Source organism: Drosophila obscura, unplaced genomic scaffold, assembly GCF_018151105.1.
Source record: "Drosophila obscura isolate BZ-5 IFL unplaced genomic scaffold, ASM1815110v1 contig_29, whole genome shotgun sequence".
In the NCBI taxonomy this organism is placed as follows: domain Eukaryota; kingdom Metazoa; phylum Arthropoda; class Insecta; order Diptera; family Drosophilidae; genus Drosophila; species Drosophila obscura.
This window is the reverse complement of record NW_024542816.1, coordinates 1,612,501-1,639,951: the sequence shown is the minus strand read 5'-3', so window position 1 is coordinate 1,639,951 and position 27,451 is coordinate 1,612,501. Positions and strand designations below refer to the sequence as shown.

Genomic DNA, 27,451 nt, shown 5'->3' with positions numbered 1-27,451 from the left:
ACAGTGAGAGAAAAATAAAAGACAACAAAGAGACGGAAAAAAAAAAAACAAAAAAAAAACATATTTTCCCCCGTTTGATAGCGGGGCCATGAGCGGCGAGCCTTGCTCGTTCTCTCGTATCTGTCTGCCCCATTTGGAGGCGGTGACCCCACTGCCATTGCCACCGCCGCCGCCACCAACGCCGCCGGCTGCCATTTAATAGCATGTGTCAAGTGCATTGAAAAAGTCTATTTACGTTGCAATTGCAACTGTGGCAACAACCAGTGCCAGTGCCAGCGTCAGTCCCTGCCACTGCCCTCCACAGTGGCTCCCTGCCCTTATAACCCTTTCCATTCCATTCCATTTCACTTCCCACCCATTCCCATGCCATTCCCCATGCCGTTTTGCGATTTCTGTTGATGATTTTGTATTTTTAGGATTTGCAGTAGGCAACAAAAATACACAAAAATTTCGAATAAAGATAAATAAAAGGCTCTCAAAAAACCAGCAAAGAAATTAAATTCAATGGGAAAAATATTGTTTTTGTGGTTTGCGGAATTTCATTTGATTTGACGAGGCTCTGGCTGCTGGCTGTTTTTCTTGGTTTCTCTGCTGGAAAACCAAGTGGAAATTGTAGGCAAATTCATATTTCATAGCCAATAAAACGAGGAGTAAATATTTCACATTGCATGTCTGTCGATTTATCGCTTATTGATCGAAATGAGGTGGGGCGCACTCATTTTCCCATTCGAGCAGGATGACTAATAATGAACTCCCCCCACTGCCTGAAGGCCCATTTAATCGAGGAGGGGGGGCTGGGGGACTGGCATCTGGCCATTGTTTTGCCCCCACTTGAAAAATCAATTAATTATACAAACGATGTGGAAATTTTCTGTGCTGGAAAATCAAGTGGCGCCAAAGGCATACCTGCAAGAAGAAGAAGAGACAAGCAAATTATTAGATTAAAGTTTAATCAAAATAAATAAGCGTAATTATGCATAGAAAAGAAAGATCCCTTAGGAAGCATTTAAGAAACATTTCTCTTGTTTGTGTTTAAAGCCAAAACAATACACAATTTGCAGAGATTGAATCGATATTCTGGCCCCATCCCCCCCCGCAAGTCGCGACGAAAAGGGTATGGAAAATATATCCCAAGCGATGAGATGATGCTGATGTCATCGAGAAAGTGGCGTCAGCATCAGCAGCAACAGCAACAGCGGCAAGGACAAACTTTCGCTTTTCCTTATGGGAAACATCAGCCAACGGCCACCCCAAAATGTTCACCCTAATGTGTATGCTGGATGGATGGATGGTTCCCCGCCCCCACACACCCTCTCTCCACACACCCCACACACCCCCCCCCCCCCCCCCCCCCTGTTTGTTGGTTCCACAGTAATTGACATTCGTGATTCAGATGCAGTCGAGAAGATAAAAATGAAAACTTTGGCTTTTCCACCAAAAAACAATCAAGACATAAAGCCAACTTCTCCGCCCCCCAGCCCTGCCGCTGCTGCTGCTGCTCCACTCCACAGTTGTGGTGGTGGCATGCCCCATCGAACGACATTGTTCGTTATGAAAATTGAAAATTTATAGCCAGTGAATGGAAGAAAGTTGTACGCGCGTGTCTCCCCTATTGTAATTTAGAAATTAAATTGTATTAAGCAAAAGTTTGTTTGCGAACATTAGAGGAGAGGAGAGGATCGTAGAGTCCTTGCTGACACGGCACATACGTGGGGAGGGATACTTGGAAGTGGGGAGGGATACTTGCAAGTGGGGAAATATTTGTATCGTAAGTACACACACATACATACAAATAATAAACGAAGTGTTGAGGGACTTTCAGTGGCAATTTCAAAACTGTTTATGAATTCATGGCAATTCGAACGAAAAGAACATTTTGCTGCCATAACAAAACATCGCACACAGAAAAGAGAACAACAAAAAAAACAGAACGAAGAAGGAAGCAGAAGGGGAAGCAGAAGGGGAAGCAGAAGGGGAAGCAGAAGGCGAAGTAGAAGTAGAAGGCGAAGCAGAAGCAGAAGGGGAAGCAGATGGCAAAGTAGAAGGCGAAGTCTAAGTTAAATTTCCAAGACGTTGTCAGCGCCAGTTGGCTTCCTTCTCATTGATTCCGATGCGGAACTTGCCACTTGCAGCACTTGCAACACTTCCACTCCTTTACCCACTAAATGGGTCAACTTGTCTGCTCTGGCCACACACACACACACACACAAAAACGAAACGGCCAATTGTCACTGCATTTGGTAGCAGTCGAGCTGTCGACGGGGGCAGCTGAACCATCAGAACGAACATCAGAGAACAGCAGAAGGAAGCTACTTTAGCTGCTACTTTGCTGCCCACTTAACGTCCCACCATATCTATGAATGTCTGTACATGCATATATACCAGGGTATACTCTTACTGGGTATACTCTTACTTCTTTGGGATGCCCTTCCAGCAGTTGCTTCGTGATTCGATTCGATAACTTCGATTTGATTCGATATCCATTAGCTTTCGTGTCAGCTCTTTACTAGCTTAATTTCTGAGATATCTTGCTGCAAGTTTAATATTGAACCGATAAGGGATTTATTTTCCATTAAAAATCGAAATCAGGAAATAAGTGAAGTTTTAATGGAAGAAAAATCCTACCAAAGCCCTGAAAAGGTCTCCAGTTTGAGCCTTGCAAGAGTATCTCTTGTGTCGTGGATTGTGTCTGGATTTTCTAGACTTTTTTAATGCTGACTTTGCATGTCAACTGCAGCAGCAGCAGCATCAGCATCTGATGCCAGTGCAACTGCTGATAGACACTTGATTCGCTCTCGACTCTTGAATTCTTGGAAAAAAAAAACTGCGCAGCACTAGAGAGACCGTGAGAGTGGATGGGGGGCCTGTCGAGCAGCAATCAGCAGGCAGCGCAATCCACAATCAGAACCAGAACCAGAGGCCTTGACTTTCAATTGTTTTTTCGGGGGAATCCTTTTGGGAATAATTTAACTAAATAATTTAATCATCAGCGGGAAAGCGGAAAAAGTTTCGCCTGGGAGGCAAAGCCAAAGCCAAAGCCTCAAGTCTCAAGCCGAAGCCAAAGCCGAAGCCAAACGAGCTTTTAATTAGCAGAAAGAAAGAAGCCTTCGATGTGTAATCAACTCTGCAGCAGAGCAACGATGGAGTAGTCGAGTAGGAGCGGAGCATAGAGAAGATTAAGGTTTAAGATGAGAGGATGAGAGATGAGAGGAAACTGCAAAAGAATTCCATTAGCGGCAGGAAGGGGAAAGCGCTTTTATTATGATTAGGTTTCCTCTCTCCCGCGCCCCCTCGCAGCTGGCGGTAGTTAAAGACGACACAACTGTACTTCTTTGATTATGCAGGTGGTAACCCTGTCCTGCCCTGCCACTGTCGTTCGAAGAGGAAAACGGAGGATAAAACTGTCAACTAGCTTCGAGTGGAGAGAGAGAGAGTGCAGCATAAGTAGGAAGTTCTTGAGGCAGCTGCCGTTCGTCATCATCGTGGAATTGAAGTCAATTGATGAGGTTGCCACCAACCCCCACCCCCTGCCCCAACCGCATGACGCATGGTAATAATATAAGTAAGACAGAGACACAGCCAAAGAAATGAACAACTAGACGAGACAGTAGCAGCCCCCCCAACCGCCCCACCGCCCTCTGCATGTCTCAGATGTCACTTTGTCGGCAACGTTCAAAGCAGCAGCGCAGCGCAGCGCAGCGAAGCTCCTCTGCCTCCAGCCTCCTGCCTGTGGCCCCTCCGCCATTTGTGTGACTCTGCCTCAAGTGGGTGAAAGAAGTTTAATTAGGCGCCCAAGATAAAAAGGCAGGGCGGTGCGGGGCGGGGCGCAACACGGCTGTGAAAAGGTTGGGAAATCAACAAAAATATGCGCCCTGCTTATGTGGCACATAAAATACTGACTTACAGCCGTAGTCCTTTCCTTGGTCCTTTTATGCCGCTTTTATTTCGCTTGACAAGGCCGTGTTCCATTCCCAAAACATTCAAATCTGCGTGACAAAAGGCCGGGCATAACTGTACATGACTGACTGTACTACAATTGAATGGTCTAGAAAGGGAAGAAAGCAGAAAGAGTTGCCACAATAGCAACAATGTCGCTCTGTGTGTGTCTCTGTGGCAGAGGGAGAGTCGCGAGTCGAAAGTCATGCCCCCTAGGCGTGGCTGGCAGCAACAGTGTTGCCCCAACCGCAATGTGGAATCTGCTCTGCGGTTGGCTTTTTCTTTTCTTTCCTCTCTCCCTCTCTTTTTTTGTATTTTATTTTTTTTTGTTTTGCCCCCATTTCTGGCTCATTTTCTTAATTTCCTTTTTGGCAGCGTAAATGTTTATTGCACTTTGTTGCTGTTGCTGTTGCTGCTGCTGCTCCTTTCTGCTGACCGCATTGGCAACCCTGGCAGCCCTTTTATGGCCACACTGTAAAGTGGAAACTGCGAGACTGTGCGGTGTGTGCGGTGTGTGGGGAGAGGAACGGAGAACATTTGAAAGCTGTCATAAATAGTTTAATCACTGACTTTGTGTGAAGTGTGCAAAAGTGAACCGTAAACAACATTCAAAATAGCGCTTCAATGTGTCGCTTGGCAACCCTGGCAGCGCCCGCATCCACATCCGCTTCCGCACCAAACGCTGCTGCTGAACGACAGTTTCTGCAACTGTCAGGACAATATTAAAATAAAATAATTTCATTCCGAGTTGCATAAAACTTTATCCCGCTCCTACCCCCTACCACCCCCCTCACACAACGCACCAAAATGAAATGTGATGAGTGGTAATGCATACAGCAGCAGCAGCACCAGCAGCAGCAGCAGCAGAGACTGTAACAGAGCCGATTAGGTCACAAATCCCATATCCAGCTGCCCACAAAAGTTTTTGGGTGAAATCCCTTTTCGGGCAATGGGTTATTTAAAATGCAATTAGATATCCTCCTGTTGCTGCTGCTGCTGCTATCGTGGCAACATTGTGGATATCGGACTAATTCCACATGACTTTGGGCACTAATTAATTTCCAAATATTTTGTTTTGTCTTTTTCATTTGCCTGGTATTTTGGCTACTATTTCCATTCGAATGATGCAACTTGATCTGCTGCCACACCTCTGCCCACGCCCCTTAAATTCGACGGCGTAAGTTGCCTCTAATTTGTGGTGGGGTAGCGAAATGTGATCGATATGGAGTTGATTGAATGATGAATGTGCCACACACAAAATTCAGTGATAAATTAAACAAATATGTTCATTCCGCTGTGGCTTGTAGAAAATGCCAATGATGATTTATCGATTTAATAACGATTTAAAGCTGTAAATCGATTTAAAAAATTTAATTTAATTAATTTATTCATTCATTGGAACTTTAATCAATTGATTAAATGTACCTCTTATTTACTGACTGAATTATTGCCAACGATTCGTTCCATTCTTCATAATCAAAGACTTTCAGGTTAATCGATTTTTATCGATAGCTAGATCGCACCAATAAGCGCCTCAAGGGTAACGAATCTTGGCAGACAAGCATTCACTCATTTGACCAGCTCTTTCTCTGTCATCTCTGAGAATGCCTCCCCGAATATCTGCGCTCTCTCCTTTTTGCTCCTCTTTCTCAATAAACAATTAGGGGCAGGCAGGCAGATACGTGTGGTACAGTTGTGTGCGGACATCACTAATGTTGTTGTTGTTGTTGTTGTTGTTGCGTGACTGACAAGCAGCAGCACTACCAGTAGCAACCAGCAGCAGTAGCTGAACGCAGCAGCGTTGCACATGCAACATTCAACACAATGACGAGCAATTGTTGCTGCCGTTCTTCTGTTCTTCTCTGGCTGTTCCCATTTCTTTTGTTCCAATTTGTAGCCATTTTTTGTGTGTCTCTCTGTGTGTTTCTTTTTTTTTTTTTTTTTTTTTTTTTAACCAGAATTATTATCAAGCGCCAGAGCACAAAATTGACCTCGTGCCACAAAATAGGGGCACACGAAACGGGTACCGTTTCGTGCACATCGCAGCAACAGCAGCAGCGGAAGCAGCGGCAGCTTCCACTGTGGCGACTTTCAATGGCTGTGGCAGATTGTGACATTTGCACAGAAATCCATAAAATACAAGCCTTTGAATGTCACTCATCTGCATGCTGACATTTTTGGTAGTGCCCAGGGATGACCTTTTTCCGCACACAAAAAAACAAAAGAGGAAATCGAAGCTGCAAGATGCAAAAATTAAAATTATTAACAAGCAAGCAAGCGATGTGTGCGGCTGCTGCCGCTGCCCACAAAGTGCTTCATTTAAAGAGCAATTAGGGAGATGCGCTGCCTTCTTTATGTGCTTACTTTCTCTGGCAAATGCAAGCACCTGCAAGCACTCCCAAGGAGCACCTGTTTGCTCTGTAAAAACCACTTGATGATATTTTAATTAACACACAGGATAATCCAGCCTGGAGAGCAAGAACACAGCACAGGATTTTCGACCCTCCCCCCTGTGAAAAACTAATCCAATTGAGTTATGAAAACTAAAAGAATTTCAACTGCATTTTTTTCCCAAGCATTTTTGTATGTGAATGGATGTTGATGATGATGATGCGGGGCCAGAAAACAAATTTCCAAATGAGTTATGTTTGTCGGTCGTTTGTCCATCGGTCTATTGGTCCATCTGTCTGCTGTATCTGTATCTCTGACTGTCTGTCTGGCTGGCATGTTGGCATATATCTTTCCCCACTCTGGCGGTTACTCGTACTCGTATTTCGACAAATTGATTTCACACACAGTTCTCATTTCTCTCAACCATTCAGCTCATTCGCATTTCCCCCATCACCCCATTCACCATCCGTATCCCCACATTTTCAAGATCTCCCAACAAAAAACAACAACGAGCTTCATCAGCAGAACAATTATAATGCTGGCGTCTGCGTCTTTTATACAACATTTATTATATGCATATAAACAGTGTCCCCACCCCCTCCGACCAAACCCCAAACAGTAGATGGTGCGGGAGGGGGAGGGGGGAGCAGTGGCTGTGGCAGCGGTGCCATCAGTGCTCTGGCGTGGCATCATTATGAGTTATATCCAAGTCATGGCTCCGCTGTCCATGAGAAAATTATACGAAATTTGGTTTATGGCCGCGTCGGACCCCCAGACATCGTTTGGATGATCGATGTGGCAAATGTTTCCTCTCCCCCCCCCCCAACAGAAACTTCAACTTCCCCCCTTCGATGAATGATTTGGGGGAACAATCAAAGATCCACCAAAAGACATGGAGAGTATAAGCTTGAGAAAGTACGAAATATTTGAAACAAAAGATGCACATTCTTTTGAGTTCTCAACGAGATAACCAACAACAAATAGTGTGTGAGAGATGCCATAAATATCAAATAATATATATGTAAATATTCATAAAAGGGACTCGAAAGATGTTTCAAAGATCATCAAAAATAATACAAAGGTTGCTGCAAATTGACAAGAAATCAAGAAAAGCTACAAAAGATAGCAACAGAAAGAAAACTCAACAATTCTTCGATATTATATATATAAAATATATTATATAAAATCTTGCCGCTGCTTTTTATTATAAATCAATTAGTGATACAATTTTCACTTTCTTCTCGTTGCCAACACAAAAATTCCTCAGCTACAAAACTATTTATGACGCATAATTTATGTGTTGTTTTTTTTGTTATTAAAAATCTAACGAAAACCTTGGAAGATAAAAACAAAATATATCTAAAAAGAAAAAAGAAAAAATATATAAGTTCGTTTTTGCTATTTCCTGTTTCAGATCAATGCATTAGGAGATACAAATTTGTGAATGGAATCAAATACTTCTTTGTGACTTCAAACACATCAGCGTTACTTTTTGAGGTTCTCAAACATTTGAGAGATTCTTAATTTGAGCTACGTAAACAGTTTTGAGAAATATGAGCTTTCATTTCAGCTGCGCAAACAGTTCATTCGGCTAAATCAACAAACAGCCAACAGCCAAATGCCCAAAGATACAAACCAATCGGGAATCCGAAATCAGAAAATCATAAATTCAATAACTGTCCGGGGCCCACGCAATCCACAATTGTGCGCAACTTTGTCATAATTTGTTTATAAGCAGCTCCTCATTCCGGAGGAGAGACGGAGCGGTAGAGGTCCACAAATTCCCCCAATAACCCATCAAAACAAAACGAAAGCCAAACAGCGAGAGTGAGAGAGCAGCTTTAGACAAATAAATTTCATCGCACAAACAATGCAGCAGTTGATGTGTCAATTGCGGGGTGGGGGGAGGGTTCACATAGAGAATGAAACTGCAACGCAGGAGAGCAGAGAGCGAGAGACCAGACCAGACCAGAGCAGAGCAGAGACCTCTTTCTATCCTTCAGATGCTGGCCCCAATTGAGCATCTCAATTCGCAATTTGCCATCAATGCGCGGTGCATCCATCCATCGACAGTTTTAATAACCTTTTTTTTTCTGTTGTTTTGTTTCTTTGCGCCATGTTTCGAGATGTTTTGTTTGGACAGGCAATGGACAGGCAGTGGTGGAGGGATAGATGGATGGATACATCCCATGGGATGATGTTGAACCAAATATTTGATGGGATGCTGCACGCTTAATGAAATTCTCTTTCTTCTTCCTCTTGCGGTTTTTGTGTTTACAAATCAAATTCAACTTTCGACTTATGTGGTTTGATTGATTTCGAATGAGAACCTGTTGTGGCATGTTGCATGTGGCATATAGAGGCAAAGGAAATGCACTTCTGTGCGGCTCTTTGCACTTGACACGACATGTTTGTTGTTTTTTGTGTAATATTATTGGGTAATATCTTTGTGCAGCATTCGCTTGTGCATCACGACCCAAAGACATCTTATGGGAGCAATGGAATATTAATGGAAGAAAGAGAAACAGTCAGAAGTCAGAACATTTCAGTTTTGGTTATGCAGCAGTGCCCCTCGGCTGGTTTGCATTTGCCCTTGAGCATCCGCGGGCTAAAAACATTCTGTTGGATTCTGTGGCTCGAAAGATACATTCTTAAAGTGTATCTAAAGCTTCGAAGCAGCAATTGCTTGGCTTTTATTTCCGCTTAGAAGAAATAGTTTGCAGAACAACACACGTTTGCACTTTTTCGTTGCCCAAACTCTTTTGCTTTCTTTTGCAGAGTTTTTTCTTTTGTATTTTTTGGGGTTTTTTTTTGTGTTTTTATTTCGATTTTGTGCCCAGCAATTATACAAGCACAGAGATACATCCTCCCGCATCCGCATTCGCATTCGCATCCGCATGCACGGATACACAGATACAGATACTCTGTGGAAACTTTTCAAGCGTATAGTTCCCGACTCTTTCCAGGGGCATTCCCCCATTTCCCATTCCTCATTCCTCTGTCTGCCCATTTATTTTCGCATAGTTTCGCATGGAAATCCATTGAATGCGTCGAAAGCATTTAGATATTTTTTGGCCAGCAAAAATCGCTGCTAAAAATGGGGTCTCCCCCCAGAGCAGAGGCAGACAGGGAGAAAGAGTGAGAGAGAGAGAGTGCACTTTACGCTTCAATTGGCGAGAGCCGTTTATTTTTTTTTTTTGTTTTATTGTTTTCTTTATCATTGACGCAAGCGAAGATACTCGTAAATTTACATGCATTTGATGGCCGTTTCATAAAGATACTCCCCTCTCGCATTCGCCCGAATTGCGAGCACCAAAATCTATCTGAGGGATGGGCTTGGGTTGGAGCGTGCAATTAGGGGACGATTGTCCCACAGATATCCATAGATGCTTTATTTCGATGATTAATGGATGCAAAGATACATTGGGATAACCAATAGATGCAGATATTTACGTGACTTGTGGGATATGCTTCAAATGTGTGTTTGAAAAGTATCCCACAGATACAAATGTATCTGAGTGATTTTAATGATGGATTTGAGTATTTTAAATCACCATTTGATATTTACAAAGCACCAAAAACTTGTATCTTAAGCACTTAAACGCATTGCTTGTGACCTCCTCCTCCTCCCGACTCCCGGCATCTTCCCTCTCCACCAACTAGTGGCATTTGGTAGAACTGTAACTGCCCGGCTGGCTGGCTGCCTGGCTGGCTAATGAAGCAAAGACAGGGCTTGTTAGGCGATGGGCCGATGACTTCCCACAAGCCGGGATGCAGGGGTACCCACAAAGGAATAAAAAGCCCCAAAAAAAAAAAGGAACAAAAGGCATTCCCACAGCAGCAGACTGGCGCCTGACCTTTCCCTAATTCCCAATCAATAAGACAAACACGAAACCAAAGCCAAACCAAAGAAATACACAACGACAAAGCCAATTGGCAGGCGGGGCAGGGAGGGGCAGGGGCTTGACCCAGAAATCCAGGAGAGCCCCTAAAACGCCAACCCCAACCCCAGGGTCTAAATATACACGCACTAGATGCGTAGATACTTGCCACAAAGATACTCCTACTCGCACACTCGTGCACGAGTAGCTATAGATACAACACTTTATACGTATATTTGGCGACACATTTCATTTGGTCGGACAAGCTAGCGGCCAAGCGCTATGGCGAGAGAAGGCAAACTCTTTGTATTTTTAGAATATTTTCGAGAATTATTTTCCGCTGTGTGACGGAACACGAAAATCAATTCCAGAGACTCGAAAAGCACTTTGAAGTCCAACGAATTGTGAATGGAGGAGAATATCTATCTATATAGATCCCGTTTTGGCTATGCTTTTGAATCATATCTAAAATCTTGCAGCTGAAGCTGAAACTCATTTAAATGTCGGGCCTCTGTTTCTGCTGCTGCTGCTGCTACTGCTTCTGGTTCTTGTTTCTGTTGTATTCCCATAAACAAAACTATAAAAATTTCTATGTTTTGGCAGGCAGTAAATGGAGGGGCTGCAGCAGAAGGCGCCACAAAAATGTTGAAGAAGAGGGGAATCGGGCATCGGCATAGGCATCTGCTGTGTGTTTGTGTGTGTGTCTGTTGCTTTTGACCCGATTTATTTATAAAGAAAACCAAAATCGAATCCCAGAGTCAGGGAACCTAATTGCATTTGTTTCGTGTCATTGGGCACAAGAGCCCCACCAGAGTCGGGGTAAGGGAGTCTCAATCAATTATGGCCATTGATTAAAGTCCTGATGTCACTTTAACAGGTTTCCGCGTGGAGGGGCGCTGCTGCATGACGCGTCGTGCTGTAGGCAGGGAAATTTTTTTACATTTTTTTCTTCTGCTGAAAGAAAGAAATCCTTTGCTTGCAAGTGAAAGTTTTATATAGCTTTGCTTTTTTTTGGATCTTTCAGATACTCTATAGATGGATTCCGCATCTTTTTATTTTCGTAATAATTTCCAGCATTTAAAAGCAAAAATATTTTTATTTCAATTTCGGTTTCTATTTCTGTTTCTGTTACCCAAAAAAGTTGACCTTTCGCATCAAACAGCAGCAGCAGCCGCAGCAGCAGATAAATGTATCTGACAGATACACATTAAACATTCATATGTATATTTTGTGGATGTTTTGCTGGAGGTGGAGGTGGAGTTGCAGCCCCATTCAATGTCAATGCAGCTGTTTTCCATTGACAACAAACAGCGGAACATAATTGTCAAATTAATTGTATCTTTGTATCTTTCACGGGAAGATGTTTCACACCTCCAGCACGACGAGGTTCCTATCCCGAAAATGTCCCTCAAACATTATAATACTCTTCCCCATATGACACGACAATTAGTGGGCGTTTGCTTGGAGCTATGGGGGCGTGGCTTGTGCGGGCATTGTCACCACATTGCATTGTCACCTTTAATGAGTTCTTATTATGGCCGTGGTAGGCACATGTGTGGCATAAACAGGCCATTAAAACGCGACACACAGGAGCAGGGCAATCATCCAGAGAATGGGTCTCTATCCCAAGAGGGAGCCACCCCGACCCCAATTTTTAGAAGGTGTGAAATCATCAATCATGACTTACGGAATTGTCTCGCTGTCTGTCTGTCTGTTCTGCCGTTTATGCGTGTGTGTGGCCATTGACATTGACACTTACCTGAAAGAATGAGAAATGTAAATCATTAGTGGGTGTGATAAAATATATTGTAGATATCGCAGATACTTTTACGCATAGATACGCATAACGGCTGAGCAATGATATGATATACAAATATATAGACCATGTAAAGAGTCATTGATTATTCGCTTGTTTGATTGATTTACGTGGCAGCACTGCGCCACGTTGATTGATTTAGTTGTCAGCACTGAAAAGGTTACAGAAGTGATCAGAGCGGATGACCTTTGCCTTGAAGCCAGCACCAAAGAGTAGCCCGAAGAGTAAATTGTATTTATTGTAAGCTCATTAAGGTATGCATTTGGTATGCAGTTGGTTATATAATTCTATAATATTTTAATGCTCAATATTCATTAAAAACAATTTCCAAAAAAATATAACTCTTCGCTCAAAAATCTCGAAATGTATTTCCTGGTCTCTCTGAATCTCTGAATCTATTTATAGTTTCTGTTCTTTCCGGTTCCATTTCTCTCTCTCCCCGCCCCCCTCAAGTACGTGTCATATTTCGCAGATCCCTTGGAATGTCTCTCTTAATTTCCTGATGAGGTTTTAGGGATTTTGGTGTTTTGGTGGCAAACCATTTTGATAATCCTTCGAAATGATTGTTGGACACGTGACAACGACACCCACTTGATGGCCTTGTAATCCCCCATCCCCCAGCCCTTGTCTTCTCGCTAACTAATCCTCTTTTCCAATTTTCCAGGGGAAGGGAAAAAATTGAATTGTAAACAATAATTACAGGGCGGGGAAGGGGGAAATCACTGCCATAAAAAACAGCCGCCACCCCTTAGATCCCATTTGCCCTTTCTCGCCCATTGTCGCTGCCCGTTCTAATGCTAATTGAAATCCTTGAGATTATCCTTCAGATTTCCAGCTTAAATGAAGTGTTAAGAGGAGGCTGCCAAGAACTGGCGTTGGGCTTTCTTTCTTTTTTTTTTGGTAGATAAATCACATTCGCAATTTGGCAAAGTGCAGTGCGTGGACTTGCGTTTTGATTTAAGGACTAAGGAAAGAAAGGACAGCCCCGGCTGTGGTATGAGCAATCGATGGCACTACAACCCCTGCCACAAAGCGCACCCTCTAGCCGCCCTTTTGGGTTGAGTTGTCAGCGCCGAGCGCGCGCGGGCACTGATTTATGCGGCCTGACAGAAAAGGAGGAAAATCAAATTAATATGTTGTTCGAAGCCACCCCCTCAGTGCAGCCAAGGACCAAGCTCTGTCCCAAGCTATGTCCCCAGGCCTGTCCCATCTCCTGCTGCTGCTGCTGCCCCATCTCCCCTGGATAATGTTGCTCTTAGGCCGTAACGACATTTAGAACTATGCCAAAATTTCTAGGCATCGCCACAGCGGGCCATAAATTTTGTTGGGAGAGTAAAAGCTTGTGTCCTCATTCCTCATTGAGTGCTCGCAACCTCCCCACCCACCCAGTCACTCTCCGCTCCGCTCCGGTCGCTCTGTTCTTTCTGTTGCCCATTAATTGACATATTATGTAAACAGGATAGTTAACATTGTTCAGTTTTTATTGAATTTGTCCTTGCAACATGATGATGGCATGGGGTGGCAGCTGTATTTGCTCAGGCGGCAGCTTGGAAATAAAAGTTTCGGAGAAAGCAATGCAGAGGGGAGACGATACTCTGGCTCTATGGGAATGGGGATGTTTGTTTCAAGGTTTTTGGCGATATAGAAAGAGCATTCAAAATGTTTATTCATTCATAATTCCAATTAAATGTCAGAATATTCAAAAAGTTAAGGAGGAATCACAGGGGCTTAAGGGAAACATTCGAGAAGAGTTTTGTGGAATGCAAGAAGTTTCTGGCATTGGAAGTATTCGAAAGCCAATTGTTCAATCAGCCAAATGGCAGACATGTCAGCTGATCCTATTTGTTTTAATATGGATAGGATTCTCCATAAAATATATACAAATTCTTTAAATAAGTTTCCCTTTTTTAGTATATTTTTTCTTCCATCTAAAACGTATTTTAAGCTCCAGAAAAACACTTCCCCAATAGAAGCAAAGACAGAGAAGGATCTGCCACAAGGCAACACTTCATTAGGACTCCCTTCGTATGGATATTATGGGAGGACTGCATATTCCCCACAGTATTCCCCTCCAGCCGAATGATGGATGGGCGGCAAGTGTGGCTTCTGTTGGGATGCGAATTACTTTGGGTATTCCCCCAGGCAGCAGAGTGCTCCCCAGACACAAAACATACAAATGTATCGTTCGGTTATGCGCCTCTGACAATTAGTATATAAAAATAGCCCCAGCTCTCAGCAGCCAGCTCGCCCCATCTGCGATCATCTATGGGTTGGGTCGGGGGAGCATGGAGTGGTGGTCGAGAGTGGCTTTTCTCTAATAGAAAATTTTGTAAATTTTCCTGCCATTTCGGTTTGTTGTGCCCCCCGTTTAATTATTCGAAGAACAGATACAGAGAGAGGGAAGGAGAGACGGACGGCGTATCTGTATCTAAATGAAATGCATCTGCAGCTGAATTTTATCACAGGCTTCAATCGGAGACTTCGGAGACATAAACCAACTGACAAAATATTCTCTAAACAAAAACTTAATTACAGACAACAGAAAGAGTAGAGAGAAAAGGAGAAAGAATAGGAGGTAGGAAGAGCAGGAAGAGCTATTAGAGTTTGGGGGGGGGGGGGAACAGTTTCACAATCAGCAGAAGGGGAAAACATTCCAATTACGAGAAAGAAATATGGAAAATGGAAAGGAGCAGAGCAGCAAAGGCAGAAGCACACGAAAGAGGAAATACTAAAGCGAGATGCACAGCCTGATATTCAAAATTAACTTTATAATTCTTATATTTTCCTTAAATTGTTATCCATTCTTTGTTGCTGCTGTTGTTGCTGGCACTTCCTGGCGCTGTAACCCTATAGCCCCATCCAGCCATCTGTACCTCTTTATCGAATGCCTATCGATGTGTTTTCACGCATCGATTAACACCGACAAAAAATAACACAAGTAGGAGCACACCTGTTGTAGGGTGAATCATTGCACGCATCGATGGCTTCATTAGGCGCCAAAAAAAACACAAACACACACACACACACACAGAGGGAGGAGGAATAGCCCCTCCAGTGCGACATTTTGTGATTCATTGAGTGAGAAAATGTCGTTGTATGACTTCCGTTTTTGGGGCTTCAGTGACCATCAGGCGACATTTGGGGGGCCGAAAAAAAACAACAAGCAAATGGAAGTTGTTTTAACATCATTAACAGATCCGACAGGTCGGCCCGGCCCCTGACCTCTGTGGAGTTTCTGTGAAATGGAAGGTCGAAGAGACAAGCAAAATCTTGGTCCAAAGACAAAGATCTTGGACATGCTATCAGAGGCGGTTTGCAATGGTACAAGGGATATCTGAATGAAATGAATGCCGCGACTAAATGGTGTGGAAAATGTAATTCGAGGATGGAAACAGGGAAGGGAAGGGTAGGGATGAAATGTTGCAACGCATGAAACATGCAATTTATGAACGAAAATATTTATGGGCTAAATGGATGGGCAGGCAGGCAGATCCAAATGGTAAGAGAAGAGGTATAAATAAAGTTATGGATATCAATAATTTTCGATTTCGATTATTCATGGCTCTATCGATAAGGACATAAAAGTCAAGAAATTTATGAGTATAGCCATGACGTACATATAGATGGATACGCGGATAGTTAGATCCAAAAACGACAGAAAATGGTGTTTAAATTATATGTAGATATATTGATTAATAATCGATTCTATGCATATGAAGTACAGTCACCGCCAGAACTTAAAAATAGCTGCGGATATTCACCTAATTGGCTTCGAACAAAACACTTCGCCCCGAGAATGACCCTCTGGGGAGGAGGCATGCCCCAGGAAAAGAAAAAGAATTTCCTCAAAACAGTTCTTTCCCGAAGATATGTTCCCCCCCCCGCCGGCCGCAACCGTAAATATCCGTCCGATTCTGGCGAAAACTGAATAATTAATAAATCTAGAAACAATTTAATGGGGCCACAGCACGCGTTGCTCATCTAACTCGGGGAGTGTCGGGGTGGGAGGGATGGGGATGGGGACGGGGACGGGATAAATGGCCCGGACGCATGCCAAATGTTGCATGCACCATGGGCAGCTCTCCCCTGCTGCAAACCGCCACCCTCCACCACCTCTCGCTCGCTCGCTGTCTGTCGTTCGACTACATCAAAATTTTCCGCCTATTTGTTTGCAACAAACAGAATTAAACAAAAACAATCATAAAGACAGAAATAACCAGGGGAAGGGAGCGGGGGGGTTGTGTGTGTGGCATGTGGCACTCCTTTTGTGTTGCAGCCACCTCTCGCCCTGCCTCGCTGCCTCGCTCTCTCACTACGGTTGTGCGCCTCTCCCTCTGGGGCTGTCGTTAAAGCGGCACGCGTCAGAAATCAAATGTCAACCAGCGAATGAAGCAGAGGGAGAGAGCAGCAGAGAGTCCTGTGTCCCTTTTCCCCCCCCCTAGGCACCTTTTAGACGACGGCAAATTTATTGTTCCCGTTATTGTAAACGGTACTGTCTTCCCCCCTACCCACTACCCACTCCCTCGTTGGCAGGCATTGTGCAGCGGCAATTACGTTTATTAGCAATTGAGAGGATGAAGAACGACGAAGAATGATGTCAGCGCGTACATGCAGCAGCGCCCCACGGCTGTTTTGCGAATATATATACCGAAAGGACGAGTGAGAATGATGAGAGGCAAGAGAGCCCAAGAAGATATCAAAGATTCCAGCACTCATTTACTGTGTCCGCGGGCAATGCAGCAGCACCCCTCGGTCGCTGTGATGCGCTCATCGGTCTCGGCCTACCAGCCAGCAAATCATAGACTCCACAAATTTTAATCCTCATACGGTAGGACTCCTCTCTAGATGGATGCCCAATCGATAACCGAAATCCTTCTGTCTGATCGCATTATAAATGCCCTTCGACTGCGTGTGGGCCAGAGGATTAGGCCAAAACAGCAATGCTATCCAATGCAACGCATCCAAGACAATTGTGGCAAACGATTGTGAGTGGGGAAGAAGGCAGCTTTTCACAGCCATTCAATTACAGAACAGAATTCCCCCCAAAAGTCCAAACGGACAGAGAGGAAGACATGGGGTTTTTGGCTGAAAACTGAATCTTCGGCAGAACTTAATCATCAGATCGGTCTCTGTCCGCCTGCAGTGTTCCAATGCTCTCAGCTCTCGAGTGTTTAATGCGTTTTACTTGGAATTTTGGCTGGACTGCTGCATCCCTCTCCCTCTGCATGCAGCAGGCAGGCAAGAGCTTACAGCTTACGAGCAACAATAAAGCAGAGGCGCAGCAGATACATAAGCTATGGCAGAAAAAAAGCGAAACGAGTAGCAAGCAGCAGCTAAGCAATTGGCAGAACGAATGAATACCAAAAATCTCATTGTAGCATGCAAATTATTAGAAGTAAAAATGTATTTTACCAATACCCAAATATGAATAAATGTCTAAAATAACCGAAGGTAAAACCATCATCATCGGTATTAAAGTTCTTGTTTTAGCAGGCAGCTCTTTCTCTGTCTCTGTTTTGGGGGCAGGTACGAGGTGCGAGGATGGACTCGTGCATCATTAATCTTAAATGTCCGCCCCTGTTAATCCGTTTGCTGAGTCAGTTTGCTGCATTCTTGGGTTATTAATGGGTTAAGCTAATTATTGACAATCTCCTCTGCCGCAATTCCCTTTGCCAGCCCCTTCTCCTCTCTGTCACAGTGAGTCAGAGTCCTGGAGGAGTCGTAAACACAAACACCAAGAGTACCCAAGGAGCAACAATCAATTTGAAATTCATTCCAATACATTTGCTGCTCAAATTATGCATGACAAATGCTTAAAAGTTCATGACTGAAATGCAAACACACACAAACAAAGCGGCACATGGGCGGCTTGGCAGCGGGGAGAGCAAAGAGCGAAGAGCGAGAGCGTGACGGACCCAGAGAGAGAGGATGGAGGAGAGGCAAAATGACTGACGGAATGAGTGGGCAAGAGAGCTTGTGCTTGACCGTTTTTCACAGGCTTCTTCTGATGTTACTTTTGCCCGTCCTCCTTTCATACCCTGTAAAGTAAGCAGAGAGTTTCTTTTTTTCACGCGTCATGTGGCAGAGCTCTTCGGTTTTTTTTTTTATTTATGCTTGGTATCAGCGGGTAACAAGCTGCGGCTTGGTCTCGACTCGACCATCAATATTCAAGGGTATCTGAAGCCTCGGATCATCTTCCCAATGTTACTTTTGCTGTCTTGTCTTTTGCTGTTGCTGTTGTAGCGAATGGGCATGTGAAAAATTGCCATAAAATTATGAAAATTTACGCTAAACTATGCCCCAGCCCAGGGGATTGGGGAGTGGGGTTGTGGAGGGACTGCATCTCGCCAATGGATCCCACAGCCAAGTTGGCGGCAACGCGGCTGAAAAGTTTTTAGCCAACTTTTGTGGAATGGGATAATAATGATGACGGTGGAAGCGACTAAGCGGCTCTCAGGCCAAAAGGAGATGTTTGAAGAGAGAGTGGTGAGGTGGAGGGGGGTAGAGAGCCGGCAGCCAAAAGCCAAAAGGAGTTTGCCGAACTAGTTCATTGTTCAAGACGCGGAACTACATAAGTAGTTTACAAAAACTTTTCACCGAGAGGAAGTTGCACCAGATGGTTTTTGCTTTAAGCTTATTGCTTATATGATTAACGAGTGGGTTTTTTTTTGCTTGTAAACTGGAATTCGTTAGTATTTACCGTGAGAACTAGTTCATATTTGGAATTTCCTATTGAAGGGCATTTGAGTGCACTTATGTAAGTCCTCACACCTGATTGACTTTTCATCATTAATTTCACTTTTAGCAACAACTACATATGTACTTATGTATGTATGTATGCAGTGAATTGGTATCCATGCTACCGCTTGCTATCCCACCCTCTCCCTAAAAGGAAAGAACAACATCAAGAGAGCGATGAAGAAGAGCAAAAAACAATTTGCAGTCCCTTTTTTAATTTGCTTCCCTCTGGGAGTCAACTTGTTGGATACCCTTTGCACATGATCGTGTACTGCTGGTATACTGGTGTTTTTGCATTGAACTGCCAACGAATCATCATACCCCAATGCCCTTCTCAAAAAACAGAACGCGCAATGGAATCGAGCATCAGCAGAGGCAACGACAGCGACAGCGACAGAGGTAAACGCTGATAATGACGCCAAGAGAAGAGAGACAGACAGAGCGCAGCAGCAGCAGCAGCACACCAAAACACCATATGAATGTGGTGAGGTGTGTGCATCCCAGGCAGCGGCCAGAGCGTGACAGCAGAAGAGAGTGCAGGCAGAGGTGCCAGCAGAGCAGATTGGAGTGCGGGCAGAGGTGGCCAGCAGAGCAGCAGAGCAGAGGTGCACTGCTGGCAGAGGAGCGGTTTATTTGCTTAAATGCTGAAAATTGCCAAAAGAAGCGGAAGGCAAAAGGTGGAAAGGGTTTAGGGGAGTGGAGTGGAGTGTAGTGGGATGGGATGGGTACTTGGTACTGGGTATCGTATGCTTGCACTGTTATTTTTTTTACTTCTTCTTGTTTTTGTAATGCTCTCTGCCGCTTCGCTGCCGCTGATAGCCGCGGCTTAATGGTGGGAACAAAAAACAAAAAATAGCAACAACATGGTAGATAAGTGCCGAAGGATGCAGATGAGTGGGAGAGCGACAATTTGCAGTGTGTGGGAAACCTAATGAGTGATGCAATGACGGAAGGAGAGGAAGGGCGGGGAGTGGGAAAGAAAGGACTATGCTAAGTGCAATGCAATTGGAATGGTAATCAAAAAGGGGAACGTGCATGGCATTCATTCGTCCCCCACAATTGACATCCACTGTTCCACTGAATGCGATCCACACACTCAAATGGATCATATAGCCTAGGATCCAATGGAAGTACAATGCCACACGCCGACATTCGGCTCCACTGTTCCACGCTCCTTTGTTCCACTCTCGACCAGACCACTTTAGATCCATTGGGGCCAGGAATTGAGGTTAAGCGAAAATGGATCTAGATTCGAATGCAATCCAAATGGAAATCCCATTTGACCCAACAATTGGCAATCCACTTTTAGGACTCTCTTCACAGAGTCACTTCGTGTGGCCAGAGGACTCAGAAGTACACTTGAAAAATGCGAAATAGAAAAAAAGAAAATTGATTAAACGAACTCCCAGCTCCATTTCCAGAGACAGAGACAGGGAGAAGAGAACAAAAGGCAAACGAGGAGACAAAGAAGAAAGAATGAACGTGGTAGGGGCAGGAGACAAAGAAAGAAGAGTACAGTGCCGGGAGGGAGGGAGGTAGAGAGGCAGAGGAAGAGAGAACGAAAGGACACACACCAGAAGTCAGAAATGAAGGTGGGTTGGGGGTGGGGGAGGGTAGGCCACTGGTCATGCACTTTGCATTACCAATTAGAAGACCCAGACGGAATGGACAGATGGACGGACGGACAGACAGACAGACAGAACGGGACAGAAGGTAACAAAATTGACAATTGACGCCGCAATCAGGCGGCAGAGGGAGGCAGACACACACACACACACACACACACACATGAAGGATAGAGAGGGGCGACAGCCACAGGGTTGCAAAGGAGACAGGGCAGTGCAGGCACAGGGTTGCCGTCCATCGTCTCTCATTGTTATGCAATTGCAATGATGGGGCAAGAGTCAATTAAAAACATTCAACCCTCCATCGAAGCCCGAGAGAGAGTGAGAGAGAGGGAGGAAGGGGTGGTAGCGGCAGAGTCCAGGCCTAGACCATTTCGGATTACGGCCAAAGGCGGGAGCGAGAGCGGCAGGCGGCAGGCGTATATCAATGACCTTTCCTCCTGCACTGCCTGCTGCATGCCACATGTAGAATGGGTAACGGGGACTTGGACTGGGACTGGCAGTAAGACATAATCCAATTAGCAATTAGTTGTGTATGCCCCTGTCGTCATCCTCATCGTCATCGGGTTACCTGTGTGTGCCGCCTCACAGATGGTTCCCCCACATGCGGCATACGGCATACATACGGCATGCGGCATGCAGCGGCAGGTAGAATCTCAAATCGAATCGAATCGAAAGAATGAGGAATGAAAAAAAGCAGGAGAAACCCCTCCCTCCCCCATACCCATCCTCCGTGCCGTGTCTTATAACTCAATTTGGAAGCCAGGGTCCGACATCGGACGTCCATTTGATGAGGCAACGCACGTCGCCAGAACATGGCAGTGGGAAAGGGAAGGAGAAGGAGAAAGAGGGAGGTAACTTCCTGCCACTGGCAGAATGCGATCCAAAGCCATCAACCAACCAGCAATGGAACCTCAAGAAAGAACTAAGGAAAGAAAGAAGGATCTTTCTAAGGTCTCTTTCCATCAGGAATCTCTTCAGATCGATGATGTATCTTTGATGTAAAAATATTCCTGCATACCTCTTACTTTTCCCCATATTTACCTACATCTTGAAGTTCCTATATAAATCATACGAATAGAGTCGATCTATTTTTTGATATTCCTGAAGCTACAGGCTTTGGGCTTGTTCCAAAGAAGCTTCATCGGTTCAACGAGTGGGGTAAGTAGCTTGGGGCGTACATTCTCTAGAGAACTTTTGGTTGAAATATCCCCTGAGGAATGGGCACTGGCCGGCCATGCGGACCCTCATCGTCGTGTCTCTCTGATTCTTTGGATCGCGGTAGACACACATGAGGTTTTATATTTGTGGAATTTTAATTTAAAATTCATTCATCATTCCATTGAAAAGCAGAAAGGGTAGAGGTAGAGGTAGGGGAGGGTAGGGGTACTCCTTCATTGGTATTTTTTCTTCATTTCTTTCTATCTCTCTATCTGCGGCTTTCCTTCATTGTCTCTGCCACTGTCCCATTGTTTTTGTGCCTCCTCATCTGCTGGGGCGTGGGGGATTATGCGGGCTTAACCCCTCAATGTCTCGCGGGTGCCAGTGCCCTCCCTCTCTCTCTCTCTGTCCACTCTTTGGTTGATTTTTCACACAAAATTCAATTCAATTGTTTTTCTCATTTCTTATTTCTCACTTTTTCCCTTCCCTCATTTTCGATAATTATGCTGTGTCTCTGTCGCTCTTTCACTCTCTCTCTCTGGCCCTCCTTTTTCCTCTCCCACTATCTGTCGCTCTCTCTTTCTCCCTGCAGCGATCGCTTAAGCCCTGTCTAAAGCAGAATGCCTCACCGTTGAAGCCAATGATTGCTTTTCAATCTGCAGTCAATCAATCTTCAACATCTCTTGGCATTCATTCCTGATTCATATTTTGCAATCGCTTAATTCCTCCAGCAGCTTTCATGGCATTAATTCGTTGGGTCTTCTTCATGGAGCTTAAAAAATCCCTCCCCCCCTCCGCCTGCAACGTTTGGGCGAATAGTTTTCCTGCAGGTGAAAATTTCCCTACTAAAATGGAAAACTTTCGGTCTCCCTCTCCTCTTCTTGCCTCTCTCGATGAGGAGAGGAGTAAATCTGTTAATTAGGCAAAATACTCATTTTGGATCAGGCTCTCTCTCCCCCCCCTCTCTAACTCTGCCACGAACAAGAAGCGTCCATTGAGATACAGATACTACAGACACACAAGATACAAATGTTTCTTCTAGCTGTCCCGCCTGCGGGGGCCAGCAGCCCGGCGCACTTGAGTCCTGCTTTTGTTTTCCTGCCGCGGCGCTGCGCTCAATCCAAAAATGCTTTGTTTTATTAATTAAAGAGAATGCAAAGCTCTTTTGAGCCAACGCAGGGGAGCGGGGGGCGGGAACGATAGAGAATGCGGAGGAGGTTTTACTTGGATTAAAATTAAAACAAGTAGAAAAGATTAACACATTTGATAGACGACGATAGAGATACACTTGAAGAGGCAAACAAAATATTTGAAGGTTTCCAAAAACTAACTTCCAAATAAAAGAAATACTATATCGAACAAAAATTAAAGATTCAATTTTTTTGAAAAATCTTAATGAAACTAGATGGGATGGATGGATAATTACAACCCTGTAAAACAAGACTGTTCCACTACAAAGATCTCTTGAGATATTTGGTGTTCCCCCCGATTTGTTCTCTAGCGTTGCATTATAAATTATATACATGTATATTTTTTTTTGGTATTTTCATATGTATTTTCTGCATTGAAAAATAATTATGCTCTGTCCGGGGAGAAGAGTATTTTATAGAGAGAAAATCGCACAACAGAAGCGGAAGAACATAACAGTACAAGGCGAACATAGTGCATGAAAGGGGGGGTGGGGCAGAAAAAAGGGGTGGGCTAAAGAGAGCCAGAGAGAAACAAGAAGCAACAATTTCTTTTTCTGTTTTCTACGCACAAAATCCACAGACGTTTTTTTTTTGTGGTTGTTGTTGTTTTGTATTTTATTTTTATTTTTTGCAACATAATTGGAATTTCCTTTTCCCTGTTGCTTCATTTTGTTGCTCTCTCTTTCTGTCTCCTGTTCACTTAGTTTTTGTTGTTGTTTGTTCTGCTGCTTCTGTGTTTCTTCCACATCGTTCCTTATGTCTTCTTGTCAAGTGGCACACAAATGCGAAGAGGTTGCTGCTTGCCCGACCGCACCGCTTGACCACTCAACTCACTCTCTCGCTCCCTTGCACCTGAGAAATTCCCCCCACTTAAGAGACAGAGATGGACTCCGTTTCTTGAGAACTGGAAACTGGAAATGGGAGACTGGGCAGCAGAAGATTTCAGCGGGGGGAACGAACATCATCATCATGTGGTTTGCATTGTAAAATACTGCACCCGTATGCATGTACAGTGCGTGTAATAGGTCTACGAAAGATCTTACAATTTTAGAATTAAAAATTGCATTAAAAAAATTAATATTTCTGCTTGTAGCCTCCATTTCGCCAAAAGCTGATAGCCACGAAACGCACTATGGAGAGCATTAACAAAAGCGTCAGCGAATGTAGAGAGAGAGAGAGAGAGGCAGGAAGAGCCATCCATTAACGGTATACAATGACTAGCTGACAGTTTTCCCTCTCAGACGTCAGTCCTTTTTCACTCTTTCGCCTCCTCTAAAGGGGAAAATCGCCTCACAAATTAAGCTGGGTTTTCGGTTCCTTTTGCTAATTAGGGACTGTCCACTCGCTAAGGCACTCTCCTTGATGGCAGCCGCCAGTCAGGCGCACTACTGGCAGCCCTCCTTCTGCCTTTTCTGTTGCTGTTGCTGCTGCTGCTGCTGCTGCTGTCGAACAAAGACAGCTTTTCCACCATGAAAATTGCACGGGAAAATATCTAAACACAAGCTCCACTTCTTGGGGAAGAGAGCAGAGCATGACAACAATTAGAGCAGCGAGAGAGAGAGAGAGGGGAAAAGGGCTCAGAGAAAGACCACTCAAGAGTGGAGTTAACTTTTTATAAGAAGAGGGTCTCCTAAAAAAGTTATTCGCGGAATTGAAGTAGCTGAGTGGAGCTGGTTGCAGGTCTCCAAAAACAATGTCAGATCTTGCCCCGAAACCCAACACTTTTGGGTGGTGGGAAAACTCTTCCCAATGTTAAGTCGTTTCATGGCCATCAATCGATCGTTTAAGGCTTAAACCTTCTCAAGCTGAAAGCCTTCACTTCCTCTCTGTTTTGTGGCTAGTGAAAAAGCACACATTGATCGGCTTTTCCTTTTTGTGAGTCATGATTCCATGACGCGCTGGCTTTTCTCTTTGTTGCAAGTTCTTGTTTTGCTTTTTCTTCGTCTCTAAATCCCACAGAAAAGGGGCGCAAGCATCAGCGTTAATTAATTTTAACTTTGTTACTGTTTTTAGAACCTCCCAAAAAGTCTGGAGTCTGAGGTCTGTTTTTTTTTTTTTGGTTCCCTCTAAAAACCGGATGCGTTAATTGCTTGGGAAGTCTGTGTGTATCTTTTTTTTGTCTGAGTGAGAAGAGAAGTTTTCTCTAGCCTACAGGCGGGAGAAAGTGCTTCTCAGGGCCTCAGCAGACAACAAGTCATCATTCGCTCTGCCATTTCATTAATATTTATTTCATATATGCACATAAAACCCAAATGATTCTAAAGCCAGAGCTGGATGGTCCCATCTAAACTATCTCATGCGTGCCTAGTGCCTTGGTCACCAGATATTTCGCTATTACTATGGAAAAACCACTTTGTGGATTGCAGTTTGTGTGTCATGAACATATGAAATCCTGGTTCCGTAAATGTGAGATCTGTTTCCCACCCATGGCAACATCTCCCGCTTGTTGCGCAATCTTCAAAGTCAAGTGTTTGTCCAACGTTTCGTGTTTTTTTTTTTTTTTTTTCACCGCAAGTCAGGTGCTGCCTTGTCTTACGCTCAAAATGTATCTGTTAATTGTATCTGTATTCTGTCTGTAATTCTTCAAAAAATTTATGATTCGTACGAATAGCAGCACATCTCTCTACAGAGCCCCTCGTAGCTAAAACAAATATTGACTCTAAAATTTTCGTTTGAGATTGCGATAAGGAGCATTATACTTCTGGGTGTTTTTTTTTGTATTTTGTTCTGCATTTGGGATGTTGTTTTGGGTTCTATCGTAGTTTCTACGCGGGTATTTGCGTAGCGTTTGGTTTGGCTCAGGGTCAGGCGGCGGGCGGCATGCGGCAATCAGACAATCAGGTAACGAGAAAATGCTCAGGTACACTTCGGGTAATTTGTTCGGATTATAGCCCGTCCTTCCCATCTGTCTGTTACTTTAAATAAACACCCAAATCGTGGAAGAATAAACTGCTGATAAGAGAGAGGAGACTAGTATTTTAGCCAGGTTTCCATTTGCCAGTTTCCATCTGTTGCTATCTTTTTTATCTCTTGTGATGGAACATTCTCGTCTTCTAGGTTTTGCATATACACATCATTCTGTCAAGTTTAATTGGGATTTATTCAACACAAAAAGAGGTTATAGGGGGGTTCCTACTGAGATGGATATTCGATATATTCATGTGGATCCATTTCACTGCTTTAGATATACCCTTTACTTCCACTATCCTTTAAATTGAAATTAAAAGAAATATCCTTTAAGATAATTACTATCAGATCTAATACTGATTTTTCTATTTTTTAATTTAATTTCTAATTATAAATGGCGGGAATATGTGTGGACTGTGCGTGGACTGCAAGTCCAATTGTGGAACGTATTCACTCACCTATTAGCGAGCAGCTGCACAGCAGCAGCGCTGCCCAGACGAGGGACAGCGGCGGCGTCGGTTCTCCCATTTTGTTCTTATATTTGTTCCTTGTTCCTCTTATCTCTCGTCTTCTTCTTTGGTGTCTCGTCCACTGGTTCTGCTTGTGTTTTTTGTTCGCTTGCACAAAGTTTAGTCAAATTTTTTGCTCCACAGGAAAAAAAATGTTGAAAAAATTACTGTTTCTTCTGTCAATGTGGACTCTGCTGTTGCGTGTGAATCTGCAAGAAAGAAAAGAGAGACAGAGAGAGAGAGGCAGGAGCCAAGGGTTAAGTAGTGACAAATCATTTGATATTTCAAAAGATGCAAAAGGCAGGGTTAAGTTTTTACCAAATGCCAAATGTTGGCCTTTTAACTGCTATTAAGGTTGTGAGAGGGGGTCGCGGGGGTCGGTCGCGGGGATAGACTCGACTCATTTGCTGGAGAGCGTCATTCCATGGCCGGCTCTGCGTCACACACGAGCAATTTCATTGCAGAGAGCGCGACAGAGATGGCAGCAGCGACCGTCGACAGCGACCGCAACAGCAGTCAAAGAGAAGAACTTGTTCACACATATCCACCATATGCATGGGTGTGTGTGTGTGTGCGTTTGTGCGTGTGTGCTTTGTCTTGGCAGCAGGTTTCTTCCAAGGTGCATGCCATACAAGGGTGAAGCACTGCTTAAACACTCTACAAGTACCTCACCATTCCTATTTGTACCCTGCAACTTTGTTCTTTGCTGTCGCGGACACAGCGCGCTGCTTCTGCTTTGGCTTGTCTGTTCTTTTTTGACGTCGGCGTCGCTGCCACTTCGGCCAGTTTTGTAACGGAAATTACTGCGGCTGCCGCTCTCTGCAGTCGAAGCACGTAGCAGCGACAGCGGCAGAGGAGGGGGTTAATAAGGGATGGAGCGGGGGTGGGAGAGCGAGGGACCTGCAGCGCATATTTAAACAGTAAAAAAAATGTTTTGGCATATCTTAATAAATAAATAAATATACAATTTCCAATAAATTGTATTGTCTTTATTCCTCTCTCTCTCTCTTGATCATTATCTGTTGCTGTCGCCGTCTCTCTCCCTCTCTCACGCTTATCGGAAGCGGGCGAGAGCGCACATTCGATTAGCGGTTTGTTTGCTGTCTGTTTGGCGATAAGGCACCTTTGACTCTCTTTCTCTCTTATCCATAAGAGTTGTCCTTGTGGGAAGAGAGCAGGCAACAGGTACCCCTCTCACTCCATCTCCTTCACCTTCTCCAGCAAAATGTTCCTCTTGGCAACGCCATGTGTGTCTACCGTTATTACTGGGGCGCCCAATCGATATTTTAATTTACCC

The 27,451-nt window shown here is 44.2% G+C and overlaps 1 protein-coding gene across 1 annotated transcript in view; it reads right to left on the bottom strand.

The window, feature by feature from the left end:
• Positions 1–27,451, bottom strand: part of LOC111076066 (fasciclin-2) — a 77,003-nt gene that overhangs the window by 44,184 nt on the left and 5,368 nt on the right. Inside the window, 1 exon segment of the mRNA XM_022369665.2 lies at positions 26,104–26,363. Within this exon segment, the coding sequence (XP_022225357.2) occupies positions 26,104–26,173 (70 nt within the window). The 5' untranslated portion in view covers positions 26,174–26,363.